The sequence below is a fragment of the Carassius carassius genome, chromosome 43 (assembly GCF_963082965.1).
Source record: "Carassius carassius chromosome 43, fCarCar2.1, whole genome shotgun sequence".
NCBI lineage: Eukaryota > Metazoa > Chordata > Actinopteri > Cypriniformes > Cyprinidae > Carassius > Carassius carassius.
In genome coordinates this window covers 14838157-14854207 of record NC_081797.1, presented here as the reverse complement: position 1 = coordinate 14854207, position 16051 = coordinate 14838157, and the positions used below count along the sequence as shown (strand labels likewise).

Sequence of the window (16051 nt, the reverse complement as noted above, 5' to 3'; positions counted from 1 at the left end):
GATGTTTATTTTTAGATTTCTTTTTGTTTATATGTTTATATATGTATATGTTACATTATTACATTTTCCTAATCGCTATTTATTTAAAATAGATTCATTCATTTATTAGATTTTTTTTCCCATTAATATTTTATATTTATATTTCTTTAAAATTTTGCAATGTTTTTCTAAATAAATAAATAAAATAACAGACCTCCAGCACTACTAAGGTGCGTTTATCTTATGAGATTTCAGTGTTTAGAAGATGCAGGTATAGTTTTTTATTTTTATTAATTTGTTATTAATTTACAAATGTTCCCAACAAGCTACAACTGAGATTTGCTCATCAACATGCAAGACTCCCAAAAGGGGGATTTTCGTCAACTTGGCAACTGCTAGCCCACTTCTCTACATTCGTCTGTGAAGACATGCTGAACGCTGAACTCCCCCTAATGCACCGGATGCCACAGTACATTTTCGACGAAAATACAAAAACATTTTTTAGCCTTTTTAATTGTGCAACGTGACCGAACGTGACTCACCCCGCTTTGGTTCAAAACGAAATCATTTTCGTTTTAGTAGGTGAATTTTATAGGAAAGTAAATAATTCACGAGGTGGGTAAGTTTTACATTTGTTGCCTGTATTTACTAGACCAATTCATGTAAAGACCAGAGTAGAGCTGTTTTTCTTGAATGTGTTCAGAACAATATTTTATACCTTACTTGTGAAATACTGTATTCAATGAATGTAATGTAAATACAAAGATGCAAAGCTGATCATATATCATACAATTTAGATTATATTCACAAACAAAAAGCTGCTTGAGCGGATAAAAAGAAACAATATAGTACGAAACAAGCGATTTAAAAATCATCCACATTAGTCATACAATGAAAAGGCAAAAAAGCATTCACTAAAAATTGTAAACTAGAAGAGCAACATGGGAAAGCTTCAGAAGTGGTAGAGAAACAATACAAGTGCTTCACCATTACGAAATATACAAATAGCAGCATTTGAAGCATAATTTAAAGCATAACGTTAAATACAGCATTGTGTTAGGAGTGCAAAGAGGAATTGTCTTGATTGAGAACATCCTGAGACTGTGATCAAACCGGATTTAGGGGTAACTACATTATTGGTCTCTCTAAACGGTGGAAGCTCAGAAAGAACTCAAATGAAACCCTCACACTGCAGGCAACACGGAGCATTTAGGATTTCTGGCACAGGTGATGCATCAAGCTTATAGACTTTTAAAAACACATAGAAAAAGCTGTGGAAAAAAAACATAAGCAGTCTTATGGAAACGTAATGAGATCGAGAGATTCCCAGATTTAAACGGCATACTGCTTTGGTTGGTTCTTGAGGCTGATGGTCCGTTCGTTTTGTGAGATCACGTGGGCTGCTCGACTGTTCAGCAGCCTGCATTCATGAAGAACATCTGTTGAGATGATTACCAAAAACATGTTAAATTAGGGCTTTGGAAATGTAACAGCTGATGTGTTTGACGAATGGTTTAGAAAGTGGGTTGGATTAATGAATGAAGATGATTTAAGTCCATACCACTGAATTGTTTATAGGCTTCATCAACTATGGAATTGTTGGATCTCTTTATCTCCCAAAAACCATCATCCACCCAAGGTTTGGTGTCTGGCAACTCAGGCAGCTGGCCATTTTTATACATGCCTGCTACAAATAAATAAATAATACGTAATAAATTATCAAACAAACAGAGAAAACCATATTAAAAAGTAATTAAATAATGTTATTAATAAAATATATTACTAAATATTAAAAGTGCTTTTAAACATTAGATTAAAATAACATCTATTTTAATGTATATATATATATTTTATCCCTGTGATGCAAAGCTGAATTTTCACCGTCATAACTCCAGTCTTCGATGCCACATGAATCTTAAGAAATCATTCTAATATGCTAATATATATATATAAAATATACACTATTAGGATTTATTCATGAATAATTAGTTTAAAACAAATGCATTTATTTGAATTAAAAATATTATTTACTGTCACTTTTGATCAACATAATGCATCTTTTTTGCTGAAAAAAAATTATAATTACTTTTATTTTACTAACCCTGAACTGTTAGTACAGTTGGAAGTGTATTTTTAGGGCTGTCAAAGTTAACCTGCACTAATTAATCAAACATTTGATACAACATTATTTTTTATATCATTACAGTTGTTTTAGCGTTCCAGCGTGATATTATCATACAATATACACAAAATTGCATGACATAAAATAATACACAAGTGCATTGAATTTTTCTCTTAAAATGTATGAATTGACAGGATTAAAAATCCAGCAAATACCTTTAATAGTATCATCAATATCTTTGCATAGTTGGTATAAGTCACTTCCACGTCCCACCACCCTTTCTCCTGAAATGATACGTTAAAAGAAAATTTGATAACTTGCTAGACTGAGTATAAAATTTAATGCACAACCGCATGTGAAATGTGTTTAGTAAATTTCTATTAAAAACTCACCATCCAACACTTTCATGTTTGGGAAAATGTCAAGAATAAGAGTCCGATATGATGAATTCTTGCAGACTGTTGCAAAATAAATTAGTAAGAATTGAGGACCAGATTTAGAGCTCCAAAAACATTTAAACAAAGACCCCCAGAAAACCACTAACCTGGATTGGAGTAATTATACGTGTTGTCCTTCAGTCTGATGCTCTCCAACTTCTTTAAAGACTTCAGTGCATGAAGATTATCAACACTGTAGGTGCAATGCATCATGTGGGACACGTGGTGGATAGGAAAGCAGATCAATATGAGTAGCTGAAAAGGCTGCTTACCTTGGTATCACATTGCCAGCAACATTCAAACTCTGTAAACCTTCACAGCTGGAAAGAGGTTCTGAGAAGAAACCGGTTCAATTCCGAAAGTTAGATATAATATCACAGATTATTATTATTTTTTAGATACATAATCAGATTAAAGGAATAGTTAACGATATCAAGATATTAATTGGAACAGAAATGCATCATTACACCACTTGCTCACCAGTGGTTCCTATGCAGTAAACGGGTGCCGTCAGAATGAGAGTCCAAACAGCTGATAAAAACATCACAAGTAATCCACACCAGTTAATCAGATGATATCTTGTGAAGAGAAAAGCTGCATGTTTGTAAGAAACAAATCCATGAAGATGTTACTTTAAACCTTTCTCCACTATCCGTAATATTGCTTCCTCCTGTGAAAAACAGCAGTTCTAAACAATTATGTTTGTAGATTTTGATGTTAGAGGACAACAGGGAATTTACTTTTTCATTGGAGAAAGCATTATTATGCATAGATTATGGACTCATATTCTGGCTAGAAAGCAATTAAAATGCCTTAAAAATGGATTTGTATACAATCAACAAGCACCTTTTCACTTAATTAATTGATGGACTGGAGCCATCTGGATTGCTTGTGGCTTACTGTGATGCTTTTATCAGCTGTTTGGACTCTCATTCTGATGGCACCCATTCACAGCAGAGCAATCGGGTGAGCAAGTGATGCAGTGCTGAATGTCTATGCTTTGAAGAAACAAACTCGAATGGCCTGATGGTGAGGAAATTGTCAGCTAATTTTCTTTTTTGTTAGAAGAACTATTAAATTAAGATTGAAATAACTATTACCTAAATTAGAGATTCTGTTGGCTGACAAATTAAGAACAAGAAGTCTTCGTAGAGGTGAAAGAGGCCCCAGATTTGTGATGTTATTTCCAGAGAGGTCCAGCCTCTCCAGGTTTATACACTCTCCTATACATCCAAGATCATAAATTCCTGCAAAAACACATGCAAGGTTGTGTTTTTGTGGATTTCAAGAATGTATTCTGCAGACAATAAAATCAGTGTCATTTTACCTAATTTCCTAAGCTTAAGAAACATAATGGACTCCAAATCGAACTCCCCGGTGCGGGACTTCAGAAGCACAGTGGTGATCTTTGCACATTCTGTTTCTGGAATATGAGGAGAATGAGTGTGATCATACTTTATGCAGCATTATACTTCATGCAACTGAGTGGAGATTACAAATGTGGCTCTCCATGATTCTAAAGATGATTACAGTTTTAATCTCGCTTTATGTGTGAACTCTCAAAAACCGGATTACAGCTGAAGATCTCCTCTAGGTTTAATTTAATGCCCAGCAATTTTTATTTTTTTCTCAAGCATAATTCCTTCCATAATTTGTACCATAGTTTATTCTCTTTTTTCCCCCTTTAATAAAGTAAATAAACTAATTAACTAAGTAAATCAGCTAATTAAGGCAGATTTTAAATGTAGAAGGCAAACCATTTTTTGTTTTGTTTTTTAAATACAGATAATTATAATTATTACTGATTATTATCAATGCAAAAAAATGATATTTTTTTAAATAAAAAACAGTTCTAAATAGTGTTATTAAACATTGTATACTTTATTAATTATTTGTCAGATTTAGGTAACCTCAGACAAACATTTTGTCAGACTATGTGACAATATACAAGTGATATTATTTGTATATTCTCACTAACTGGTTATTTTTGTTAAATAAAAGTAAAACTGTTTAAACATTTTTGTTAGCTGAAATAAATCTGAAATGATGTTGATAATTACTTTGGATAGTAATTTGATTATTTTAGGTGACAACACGCACAGCCCACACTTGACGGAGTTTCGTAAACTGAATTAAAATAGCTGAGATTATGGAGATAATAACACTAAAAGTTGTCTCAAACCAACAGTTGGTTTAATCAACGGAACCAAGTAAACGGAGGTAAAGGAGACGCCATGCTGTTTTACCCATATACTAATGCAAGACTACACTTATTAGGCTGCCAAACAAAATAAATATCCTTCAAAACAAAAATGCATGTGGTTTTCCTCGCAGAAGTATATTAGTGCATCAGCACCGCAGCGTGTGGACAGCTACCTCTGCGAGCAGGCGCTAGCGTCAAAACACTGCTTTATTCACTAACTCACCGTTGTCCTTTTCTCTCTTCGAGTCCATTGTCGCTCAGATATCCGCAGTCATTCGCAGATTACAGCATGGGCTGGAGGTTTTGTTGATAAACGCTGAGGGGCATGTACAGGGCAGATCTGAGCCGGTGTGACTGTTAGCTCTGCGACTAGCCTTACTGTAGCGTCTGCCCTAGATACTCATGGTTTTAATGCGGCATTATTAACCCCCCCTGCTGTTTCACTGCTCCGAGGTTTTTATTATTATTATTATTATTATTATTACTATTATTATTAATAATGATTTCAAACGTTCTCTTGGTTTAATTAACGCCTGGATACATTAATTATTTAAAGTACAGCCCAGCCGGAAGTTGCCCTTTCAGTGTTTCTGTGTGCGTGACGCGGTTACTAGGATATTGTCATGGAAACAGGGACAGAAATGCAGAACTTAGAACTTTTGTGAATAAAGTAAACTAAAATTTGCTAAAAAGTGAAATATTATTATTTGTTTTTGAGCGACGAGTGACTTGACTTTAAAAATACAAGTTTTGTGTTATTAGCATCATGATCCAGCTTTATAATGTTCATAATTTTTTTTGTAGGCTAATTATTAATATAATTATAGTTTATACAGTATAGTAAACAGAAAAAAAAGGCAAGAATCTCTCTCTCTCTTACAAATGATATTAAATGTTCTTTATATTATTTTTAGTTGTTTTCAAATGTTTAGTTATATTAGTAACTGATCATTTAAATAATAATGTTACGGATATTATTAGATAAAAAGTGTTAACCCTTTTTTCTCTCTCAGTATGAATGTAATTTAGATAGGCTATTTGCATGTAAATCCAGTGTTGTGTGTGTTCAGTGCTGCCTCCTGCTGGAGTGACGTGTTAGTCGGTTCTAGAATCGTTTTCATTGACACTTCAGTCCGAGTGAGAGCGAACAGCGACCGGACAGTACACTCCGCGCGCGTCAAACAAGTCTAACGTTTCTTAAGCTGTTAAAGTATTTATGGAGAGTGTCGCCTTTACCACCAACAGGCATAGGCTACTTCAGGATGGACTGAAATTTCATGCTGCCTCCCAATTTTCTCGGCTGACAAAACCGTGGACATAAATGCCTAGAACAGAGAAGACCAATGTGATGCATCTGCACGAGAGGAAAATCACTCGACTAAGATGGGTAATAAGCAAACGATATTTACTGATGAACAGCTAGACGCCTATCAGGTAAGAGACTCTTTTCAGCTTCCAGACGAAAATTAAGCAGCAACAAAATCAAGTTTTGGGTTAAAGAATGAACAGATATGTCATTTCTTTCTTTCTTTCTTTCTTTCTTTCTTTCTTTCTTTCTTTCTTTCTTTCTTAGTCAAGGTGAATTATATATCAATGTTTATTTTGTTCATTTTAATGTGCATTGTTAAAGAAAACTACTTAAAATGTATGTAGGCTACTTAAAAACGGCTTAAACTATATATATATAGATATATAAGCAAGAACAAATAAGCTTATTTTGGATCAATAAAAAAATTCCCAGAGATGTTCTGTATGATTTTTATGAGGCTTCATCTTGTTCTTAGTTTATTGTCTGCAGCATGCGAGAGTTTATTGTCCTTCCCAGTGGAAGGTTTGTAGGATTTTGTAAGAAAATGAGTTTGACATAGATTCTTTTTGACATATTTATCTTTGAGCTTTTAAACTCTTTTTTGACTATTTAAAATGTCTGTATTTAATTCTATAAATCTTCATGGTGTTCCTAAAACCGGTAGTAACCACACGGAAGTATGGCACTTTTATTTATAATCACAATTTCTGTGTTTTGTCATGTATTATTTTTGTTCTTTGTGTGAAACCTAAGGTCTGAGCATTGAGGCATATCTGAGGACATCTGATCATATTGTTCTTTATCCTCCTCGTGCGTGAACATGTGAGAAGTTCTTGCTTTTGTCTTCCATAACAGCAGTCTGTCATGCTTTCGTGAAACATCATCTCAGTCTAGAAGTCTAGAAGGACTCAGAGAGACTTAAATATTAATAAGATACTCAGAGACCTCATTCTGATTAGTCAGTGATTGGTCACTTTCTGATCGTTTCTGCTGCCAAATTATCTATCTATCTATCTATCTATCTATCTATCTATCTATCTATCTATCTATCTATCTATCTATCTATCTATCTATCTATCTATGTTATGTAACTGATTAATTGAGTCGGATATTAAGGAAATTTGAATAGTAGGCATCTGAGTTTCCCACTTGCCAGTCAGCAAAGTGCGTTATGAAGATCAATGACTGTTAGCAACAATGGCCTCCGCTCCTTGTGCTCTTTAATCACTGGGTTGTACTGCCTGGATCAGTGGAGCTTGGCCATTTGGCTGATAGACTCATTCCTTGTGGCAGCCAAGGCTTATCAAGTCATTCATCGTGCTGTAAAACAGAATCAGGCTATTGAGGGAGAATATTGTAGAAAATGTTGTGGTTAATCCTAGAAAACACCTGGTTTGAGACGCATTTTGTTTGCCATAAAAAATTATACCCGTGTCTTAATGTATATTTCATGCAAAAATTTGGATTTTGTCATCATTTCTTCTTGTTTCTAAATCTGTGTGTCTTTTGTGTAAGACACCAAAGGAGATCTTTTGCAGAATCAACTCGATTCCAATTTAAATTTAAGTCAGTTTTGGTAATTTTGGTATGTTTGAGTTATGTTGGTTTTTCTTGCATGTACAATAAGTTCTCTCAACTTCTGTAATTATACAGACAATGTTTCAAATGGATTCAGACTTTTTGTGAATTAATCATTAAAAGAGCCTGTTCATAATAATTGTTCATTTCAGAAATTGGTTACGCTGGTCATGCTGTAGCTATAGTTTTTCGTTACTGAAAATAATACGCTGTTTATTATAGTTGTTTGTTCATGAATTGGAATACGCTTGTCATTCTGGATATGTTTTTTGTATTTATTAAAAAGAACTGGTTCATGCGAGTGGTTTGTTCAGGAATCAGAATACACTGGTTGCGTTGCATGTTTCTGATTCGCTAGCTCAAAAGTGTAAATTGTTCCTGAATCAAAATACACTGGAACTGTTGTATTTTTACGGTTTATTAAAAAATGTCTGCTTTAATTGCGTCATTTGTTTGTGAATCAGACTACACTGGTCACATTGTATAATTTTGATTCACTAGAAAAGAACTGGTTCATAAGAGTCATTTGTTTGTGAATCAGACTATGTTTCTTTTTGCATGCAGCTCTCCAAAACAACTCTAATACAAGGATATTTTGTGCCGTTATTTTACTGTAGTCTTTTTATTCCATCTCTTTCAATACAGACTACAAATTCACATTCAAAGCTCAAGAAAAAAATATTTCTGTTACCGTGAGCCTAAAGATTCAATCATCACAATATGGCGACATGCTGTAGTTTCTTTTCATCACTACTAAAAATTAAATCATAAAATATTACTGGATGTCTTTTATCTGATCACGACGAGCTAAATTGTTTCAATTATTCATTTTTACATATATAAATATTTGTAGAGTGCAGGACTATTTAATACGTTTGATTTGTAACAACGCAAGGAATCAGTGAGAATGATTTTAGGAAATGCCAGCTGCTCTCGTACCTTCATATTTCCACACGTCTTTATGACGCGATTATAAGAAGTTATGAAGAAGCCATTTCTTTCTCCGAGTATGTAATGTCATTATTAGATATGTGGGCTTACGTTTCTGGTAATAATTTAACACCAGGTCGTCTATCCTCTGTGTTAATAACTTGCAGCTGTGGCCTTACCTCACATCTCACAGATTCAAGCCTCTATAATTCAAATTAATGAGCAATTAACAGTACTCAAAGGTTAATGCACATAAATCACAGGACTGTCTTACGAGCTGCTCTGCTGATTTGGGGGATATTTCTTTTTAGCATAAAGCTGGCTGGTGTTTGGGTAAACATCATAAAAGAGAGCTTAATCATTAGCTAATAAATCTTTCGGCTCAGGTCGACTACAGTGAGTGCGGTGAGGTAAGAAAAGAGCCAGAGATCTGGGAAGAGTCTTATAATGGGTTTTTAGGCATTTCTTGCTACAGTGAGCGACAGATGTTGTCGTTCTCTGCGGTCATATTGCCAGGCCTCATTTGGCATGTTGTTTTTTGTGATGGGTAACACTTATCAAACACTGTGAAACCTAAGAAGCATTGTGTGCTAATACAAAAAGGTGTTGAAAAAGCCGACAAGGAGCTCAGGTGTTGATCCACGTGCAGTCATGCAGTGTGAATGCAAAACTGTTGTTTAACGTATCAAAGCACATGCTTTGGGTTATCGACACATTATTTGATATGCTTTTATTATTTTTAGAGTTGAAAATAGTGTACCTCACTATTTTCACTAAAGGGATGCTTTAATTTAATCAAAAGTTACAGTAAAGATTTAAAATTATTTCAAATAAATGCTGTTTCTTTGAATTTGCTAGTTATCAAAGAACACTAAAAAAGCAGCACAACTGCTTTCAACATTAAAATTAAGAAATATTTTCTGAGCAGAAAGATTTAAATACATTAAAATATAAATTGTAATATTTAATAATATTATTCTTTTTTTTTGTATTTTCGATCAAATAAGTGCAGCATTGGTGACAAGAGTTTTTATAAAAAGTTTTAAAAATCAAAACAATAAAAATAATAATTTTATTATGGACATTTAAAAAAAAATTGAACCAATTACAAACTTTTAAACTGTACTGAGTTTTTTTTTTAAATTATGCCAAAAATTGTCCAAATGCCCTTCAGATATCACTAAAATAGGGAAAAGTTGCTCACAGAAAACTTGAAGCTTGAGCAAAAAATTTTGTTAAAATTAATTTCTTGAAAGTTTTACAGTATAATGAAACCGCAAATATCTTGTGTGTTCAGTGAAAAGTGATTTTCTTTTTTTTCTCTTTTTTTTTTTCTTAGGACTGCACCTTCTTTACCCGCAAGGAAATTCTTCGGTGAGTATAAACCTTTTTGGCATTCTCTGATTCATTTTGTTAATAACTCAGTATAATTTGTTTTTAAAAAGTCCAATATAAATACCAAAACCCTTTCATGATCATTGTGGGCAGAATTTTTAAGTGAACTCTCCCTTTTGCATCATTTGTGTTATGGTAATGCATGCTCTACCAGTTCATTCTACTCCACTGCACTCCACTGGCTCTTACCAACCTAAATGTCTAAGATCTATAAATCTCTCTCGCCCCATTCATACAACTCATCTTTCCCCTGTCAGCAGTTCTGCTCCAGTGATATTCATCTATGCTCATATATACAGACCAGTCTGCATTTAACAGTCCACTGGCTTCATTAGTATTCCATTCACAGGCTGTGCACCATTTGATGAGTGAAATTCATACGCTTGCTCTGATGAGACCTGAGATCTAATAAAGAGAACGTATAAAGGTTCTTTTTATGGGAATTGTCATTTATGTGAGCCACCATTTATGGAAATATAGGACCAGCTGATTCCTAAACTCAAATCCAAAGCTCTGTTCCAAAACTTGCTTTGCATGAACTGATGCCCTTTAAGGAACCTCATAAGTGACTGATTTGGTGACTTTACATCAACAGCAAGACAAATATTGGGTACAACTTGGGAAGTCCACTTTTTTCTCGACTTCGCTTTGTCATTTGGAATGCTCTATGTAGGCATCAACTCTGTGTGTCACTTTAAATAAATTAATGTAAAACACATGAGATTAGCTAACAGTGTCTAAAATTGTAAATTTTTAACTTGAATTTTTTATCTCTACTTTTCAGTATTGAATAAAAATATAAATCAAATATACATTATATAAAAGTATGTTTTAGTCCAAATGTCTTTAAACTTTTGTCATTTGGAATACTCTACAGAGGCAGCAAATCACAAATGATTTCAACTGTTTGAATTAGCATGTGGCTATGCTAACATTGTGATCTTAATGAGATTTTTAATAAAACTGAACTTGTTATTGCTAGTTTTCATTATTTAATAAAATATAGACAAAATATGAATGGCGAACAGTGTGTTATTCCAATTTTTATTAAATTGGACATTGTATTGATATTTTTCAATATTTGGCTCGCGATTGATTCCAGCTGTTTGACATTTGCATGTTGCTAAGAAAACTGTAGCTGCATGTCTGACTGTTGCCCTACGAATTGTGCAAATTGAAAATTGTTTCTCAAAAACTTCCACATATCGCAAAAAAAAAAACTTCCATATAGGGCCGTGATGTACGTAAACCTACCAACATCTGTCACCCTAACTTATCGCAAGAGGAAGAAATTACATTGTAGTCGCATAACATCGGTTAATGAAAACTGCGCACTTTCGCAATCGTCTTTTTTATCGACATTTATACAATTTCGGAAAAGTTTCACGCAAATCTGTAATGGAAACGCACCTACTGTGATAGCAAGCATAAAAATACATAGAACACATATTCGGTAAAATAATTTTAAATTAAATTTAACTTTATCTTTTACAGATTTCTAATCTCAAATTACATCTTTGATTATTAGCATGTTAAATCCTACCTTCTACCAACAATCCAACCCACAGGAAGCATTTTATAATCAGAATCATGTGTTCTTATGCTAGAATCATTCATCCTGCTAAACAAGGGAGAGAGAGATTACATCCCATCCAGCCGAGATTTACAGCCTCGCTCTGTCTGCAAGAATGTGATTCCTTTCTTGCTTTTTTGTGGCTCTATCAGAATCTCTCCCTGACAGGCCATGCAGCAAGCAACAAAGTGTGTAATTGTCTTTAGCCACCAACACGGCATTGCCTCAGTTGTAAGCTGTTGGTATATACATATATAACACTGTTCTGTTGGCCCAATGCAGCAGCGCTCAGTGTAGCTGTACTAATCGGCTTTCAATCAGAAAGAATTGTTCGTACAGTTAATCAGCATGAGCTTCAGGCTAAAACTAGAGTCCATCATTCAATTTCTCTGCCAGCCTCAATTAGACAATGTGGCTGCCCTCCAAATCCAGGGTTTTCTGTACATAGCTTGTAAGTTCTGTTAGTTTTTTATCAAAATAATTTATAGCACATATACATTTTTATTTATATTGTTAAATATTATCTAATCATAATTATTTAGCATATAAACAAAGTAAACAATGGCAACAGGATAGTTAAAAAGTAGATTAAATGCTTCACTGCACAGCGACTGCAGTGAGTACACACACTGTAGTTAAAATGTGAATTAATCAAATATAATATTTTTAAACTTAACTGTTAAATAGTCTAATTTTGTTGTTTATGAGGCGAGTTTTATGTCACCATGGAGGCTGATGTTGTATCTAATGGAATTATTCATCATGAAGCAACTGCAGCAACTGTAGATCTGAATTACAGTTAGAGGCTGTTCACACTAAACACATTCTTTTTTGTACTTACTTTTTTCTTTAGGAGCTCTGTAAACACAAATAGTCTCAGTCAAAGCTATTGACTCAGTCAAATTTTACAATGCACCTCAAGCAGGCCAGCCATTAGTTACAGCTACTAAGAATCCTTGCAGTGGTGCTTTTATCTAGCATCCAGTGCGGCTTTGGTGCATTATATACACACAACAAAACCACAGAGATCTCTTTATTTTTATAGCTATATGTACATAAAGTGACATCACATGTACATTTTTGTATATTGAACTCTTAATATGTTCAATTTCAACATATTAACATGATTTACAGATTTACAGAGCCAGATTTACTAAACCGGACCAATTAGCATTAAAGCACAATTCCATAAAAGCACCAATGGGAGGGGAAAGTTCTGTGGGTGATTTTTCTGAAAATGCGCAGATTTGTCATATTGTAAAAAGCATAATAGGCATAATAGGTCCCCTTTAAAGAACGCATACCCATCCAGATCAATTCAATAATGACCAGCGCAATCTACAAAGAGCAGCACAAATTACTGGCTGTCTTAAGACATGCTTTTATTGGGGCATTAAATAATGGGCACAAATACCAGTAATTTGAAGAGCGCAAACATAAGTAAATCGCATTGCGTGATTGATTTTAATACTCAAAATTTAATTTTGCATCTGAAAGGGAAACACCTACAAATGCATATTTAGTGAGGTCAGATAAATGTCCAGCGCTAATTCTTCACTGCGCATCTTTAGTAAATCCTGACAGTATTACAAACCTGATTCCAAAAAAAGTTGGGACACTGTACAAATTGTGAATAAAAATAGAATACAATTATAGGGAAGTTTCAAATTACAATATTTTATTCAGAAAACAACATGAATGACATATCAAATGTTTAAACTGAGAAAATGTATAATTTTAAGTGAAAAATAAGTTGATTTTAAATTTCATGGCATCAACACATCTCAAAAAAGTTGGGACAAAACCATGTTTACCACTGTGTGGCATCCCCTCTTCTTTTTATAACAGTCTGCAAACGTCTGGGGACTGAGGAGACAAGTTGCTCAAGTTTAGGAATAGGAATGTTGTCCCATTCTTGTCTAATACAGGCTTCTAGTTGCTCAGCTGTCTTAGGTCTTCTTTGTCACATCTTGCTTTTTATGATGCACCAAATGTTTTCTATGGGTGAAAGATCTGGACTACAGGCTGGCCATTTTAGTACCTGGATCCTTCTTCTACACAGCCATGATGTTGTAATTGATGCAGTATGTGGTCTGGCATTATCATGTTGGAAAATGCAAGGTCTTTCCTGAAAGAGACGACGTCTGGATGGGAGCATATGTTGTTCTAGAACTTGGATATATCTTTCAGCATTGATGGTGCCTTTCCAGATGTGCAAGCTGCCCAGGCCACACGCACTCATGCAACCCCATACCATCAGAGATGCAGGCTTCTGAACTGAGCGCTGATAACAACTTGGGTTGTCCTTGTCCTCTTTAGTCCGGATGACATGGCGTCCCAGTTTTCCAAAAAGAACTTCAAATTTTGAAGTTCTTTCCAAAAAGAACTTCAAACACTGTTACCTGCATTTCTCTCACAGCGTAGGATCGCTTTTCAAATTTTGATTCGTCTGACCACAGAACAGTTTTCCATTTTGCCACAGTCCATTTTAAATGAGCCTTGGCCCAGAGAAAACGCCTGAGCTTCTGGATCATGTTTAGATATGGCTTCTTTTTTGACCTATTGAGTTTTAGCCAGCAACAGCGAATGGCATGATGGATTGTGTTCACCGACAATGTTTTCTGGAAGTATTCCAGAGCCCATGTTGTGATTTCCATTACAGTAGCATTCCTGTATGTGATGCAGTGCCGTCTAAGGGCCCGAAGAGCACAGGGATCCAGTATGGTTTTCCGGCCTTGACCCTTACACACAGAGATTGTTCCATATTCTCTGAATCTTTGGATGATATCATGCACTGTAGATGATGATAACTTCAAACTCTTTGCATTTTCTCTCTGAGTAACTCCTTTCTGATATTGCTCCACTATTTTTTGCATTGCTGTTACTGGTTCTTAATGTTACATGATAAATCCTTTAAAACAATCTTTGTGTTCCTAAGATGCTTCTAGAATGTATTTTGACTTTCTGTGTAAACACTGTTACCTGCATTTCTCTCACAGCGTAGGATCGCTTTTCAAATTTTGATTCGTCTGACCACAGAACAGTTTTCCATTTTGCCACAGTCCATTTTAAATGAGCCTTGGCCCAGAGAAAACGCCTGAGCTTCTGGATCATGTTTAGATATGGCTTCTTTTTTGACCTATTGAGTTTTAGCCAGCAACAGCGAATGGCATGATGGATTGTGTTCACCGACAATGTTTTCTGGAAGTATTCCAGAGCCCATGTTGTGATTTCCATTACAGTAGCATTCCTGTATGTGATGCAGTGCCGTCTAAGGGCCCGAAGAGCACAGGGATCCAGTATGGTTTTCCGGCCTTGACCCTTATGCACAGAGATTGTTCCATATTCTCTGAATCTTTGGATGATATCATGCACTGTAGATGATGATAACTTCAAACTCTTTGCATTTTCTCTCTGAGTAACTCCTTTCTGATATTGCTCCACTATTTTTCACCGCAGCATTGGGGGAATTGGTGATCCTCTGCCCATCTTGACTTCTGAGAGGCACTGGCATTCTGTGAGGCTCTTTTATACCCAGTCATGTTGCCAAGTGACCTAATAAGTTGCAAAATGGTCCTCCAGCTGTTCCTTGTATGTACATTTAACTTTTCCGGCCTCTTATTGCTACCTGTCCCAACTTTTTTGGAATATGTAGCTCTCATGAAACCCAAAATGAGCCAATATTTGGCATGAAATTTCAAAATGTCTCACTTTCAACATTTGATATGTTATCTATATTCTATTGTGAATAAAATATAAGTTTATGAGATTTCTAAATTATTCCATTCCTTTTTTACTCACAATTTGTTCAGTGTCCCAACTTTTTTGGAATCGGGTTTGTATTTTAATGCCAAAGGACTGGTAGTAAATATGTCCCTTGTATGTATGATTTATATAACAATTAAATTTGAATCTTAACCTCTAAATCTATCTCTTAGTAGGGTGTGATGATTGTTTGAAAATGTATGAACGCGATTATTCAAGAATGCATTGAAATACCTACAAACACTAACAAGATCTGAATTGCATTGCTGTTACTGGTTCTTAATGTTACATGATAAATCCTTTAAAACAATCTTTGTGTTCCTAAGATGCTTCTAGAATGTATTTTGACTTTCTGTGTAAACACTGTTACCTGCATTTCTCTCACAGCGTAGGATCGCTTTTCAAACCTTACGAAAGACCTGGAACCCTATTTCTTGAATAGGCACAGACTTGCAAAGTGTCACATCATGTCTGGTTCATTCCTCTCCATGATAACATAAAGAAATAAAGCTTTTGCTTGTTATTCGACCTGGCTGTTGTCCATTCCTTATGTGCATTAGGTATAAATAAAACAAATTGCCTGCTTTCTGTTCTAATAGGATTGACGTATTGCTCTCGGGTTTCAGGATACGCTGTTAATCGCTGTCGTTTGAAGATCAAGTGTCTACTTTAAGAAATTAAAAACAGATACAGGAGAAAGGGGTAGTGTCACTTTACAGTCAAACGACCCAATTACGGTAATACAGAAGCCCAACCACAG

The 16051-nt window shown here is 34.8% G+C and overlaps 2 protein-coding genes across 6 annotated transcripts in view; one reads left to right on the top strand and one right to left on the bottom strand.

Moving 5' to 3' along the window:
- LOC132125502 (calcium and integrin-binding family member 2-like) overlaps window positions 1-16051 on the top strand; it is a 33493-nt gene that overhangs the window by 901 nt on the left and 16541 nt on the right. Inside the window, exons 1-2 of one of the 4 annotated variants that reach the window (XM_059536946.1) lie at window positions 510-594; window positions 9898-9932. Coding sequence is in view for 1 of the 4 variants with exons in the window: in XM_059536944.1 (XP_059392927.1) it covers window positions 6125-6175; window positions 9898-9932 (86 nt within the window). In the remaining 3 variants the exon portion in view is untranslated. Of the gene's footprint in view, window positions 1-509; window positions 599-5864; window positions 6176-9897; window positions 9933-16051 lie in introns of those variants that run through there. The other 3 variants (XM_059536945.1, XM_059536944.1, XM_059536947.1) reach the window with 3 other exon arrangements.
- Window positions 600-5320, bottom strand: LOC132125501 (leucine-rich repeat-containing protein 61-like). Of its 2 annotated transcripts, none has more exons than XM_059536942.1 (9): window positions 4965-5320; window positions 3866-3961; window positions 3639-3785; window positions 2811-2871; window positions 2646-2731; window positions 2494-2559; window positions 2317-2385; window positions 1541-1666; window positions 600-1418 (listed from the first exon to the last, which is right to left on the bottom strand). In XM_059536942.1, the coding sequence occupies exons 1-9, from the start codon at window positions 4990-4992 to the stop codon at window positions 1312-1314; spliced, it is 786 nt and encodes a 261-aa protein (XP_059392925.1). In that variant the 5' UTR covers window positions 4993-5320; the 3' UTR covers window positions 600-1311. The 2 variants fall into 2 exon arrangements, with proteins under 2 accessions (XP_059392925.1, XP_059392926.1); XM_059536943.1 differs by having other exon boundaries at window positions 1541-1663.

Coding starts and splice junctions, on each gene's coding strand:
- LOC132125501 (XM_059536942.1), bottom strand. CDS start 4,992: ATGGACTCGAAGAGAGAAAAGGACAACG. Junction 3,786..3,865: donor TCTTAAGCTTAGGAAATTAG/GTAAAATGACAC, acceptor GTGTTTTTGCAG/GAATTTATGATCTTGGATGT. Junction 1,667..2,316: donor TATTGATGATACTATTAAAG/GTATTTGCTGGA, acceptor ATTTATTTGTAG/CAGGCATGTATAAAAATGGC.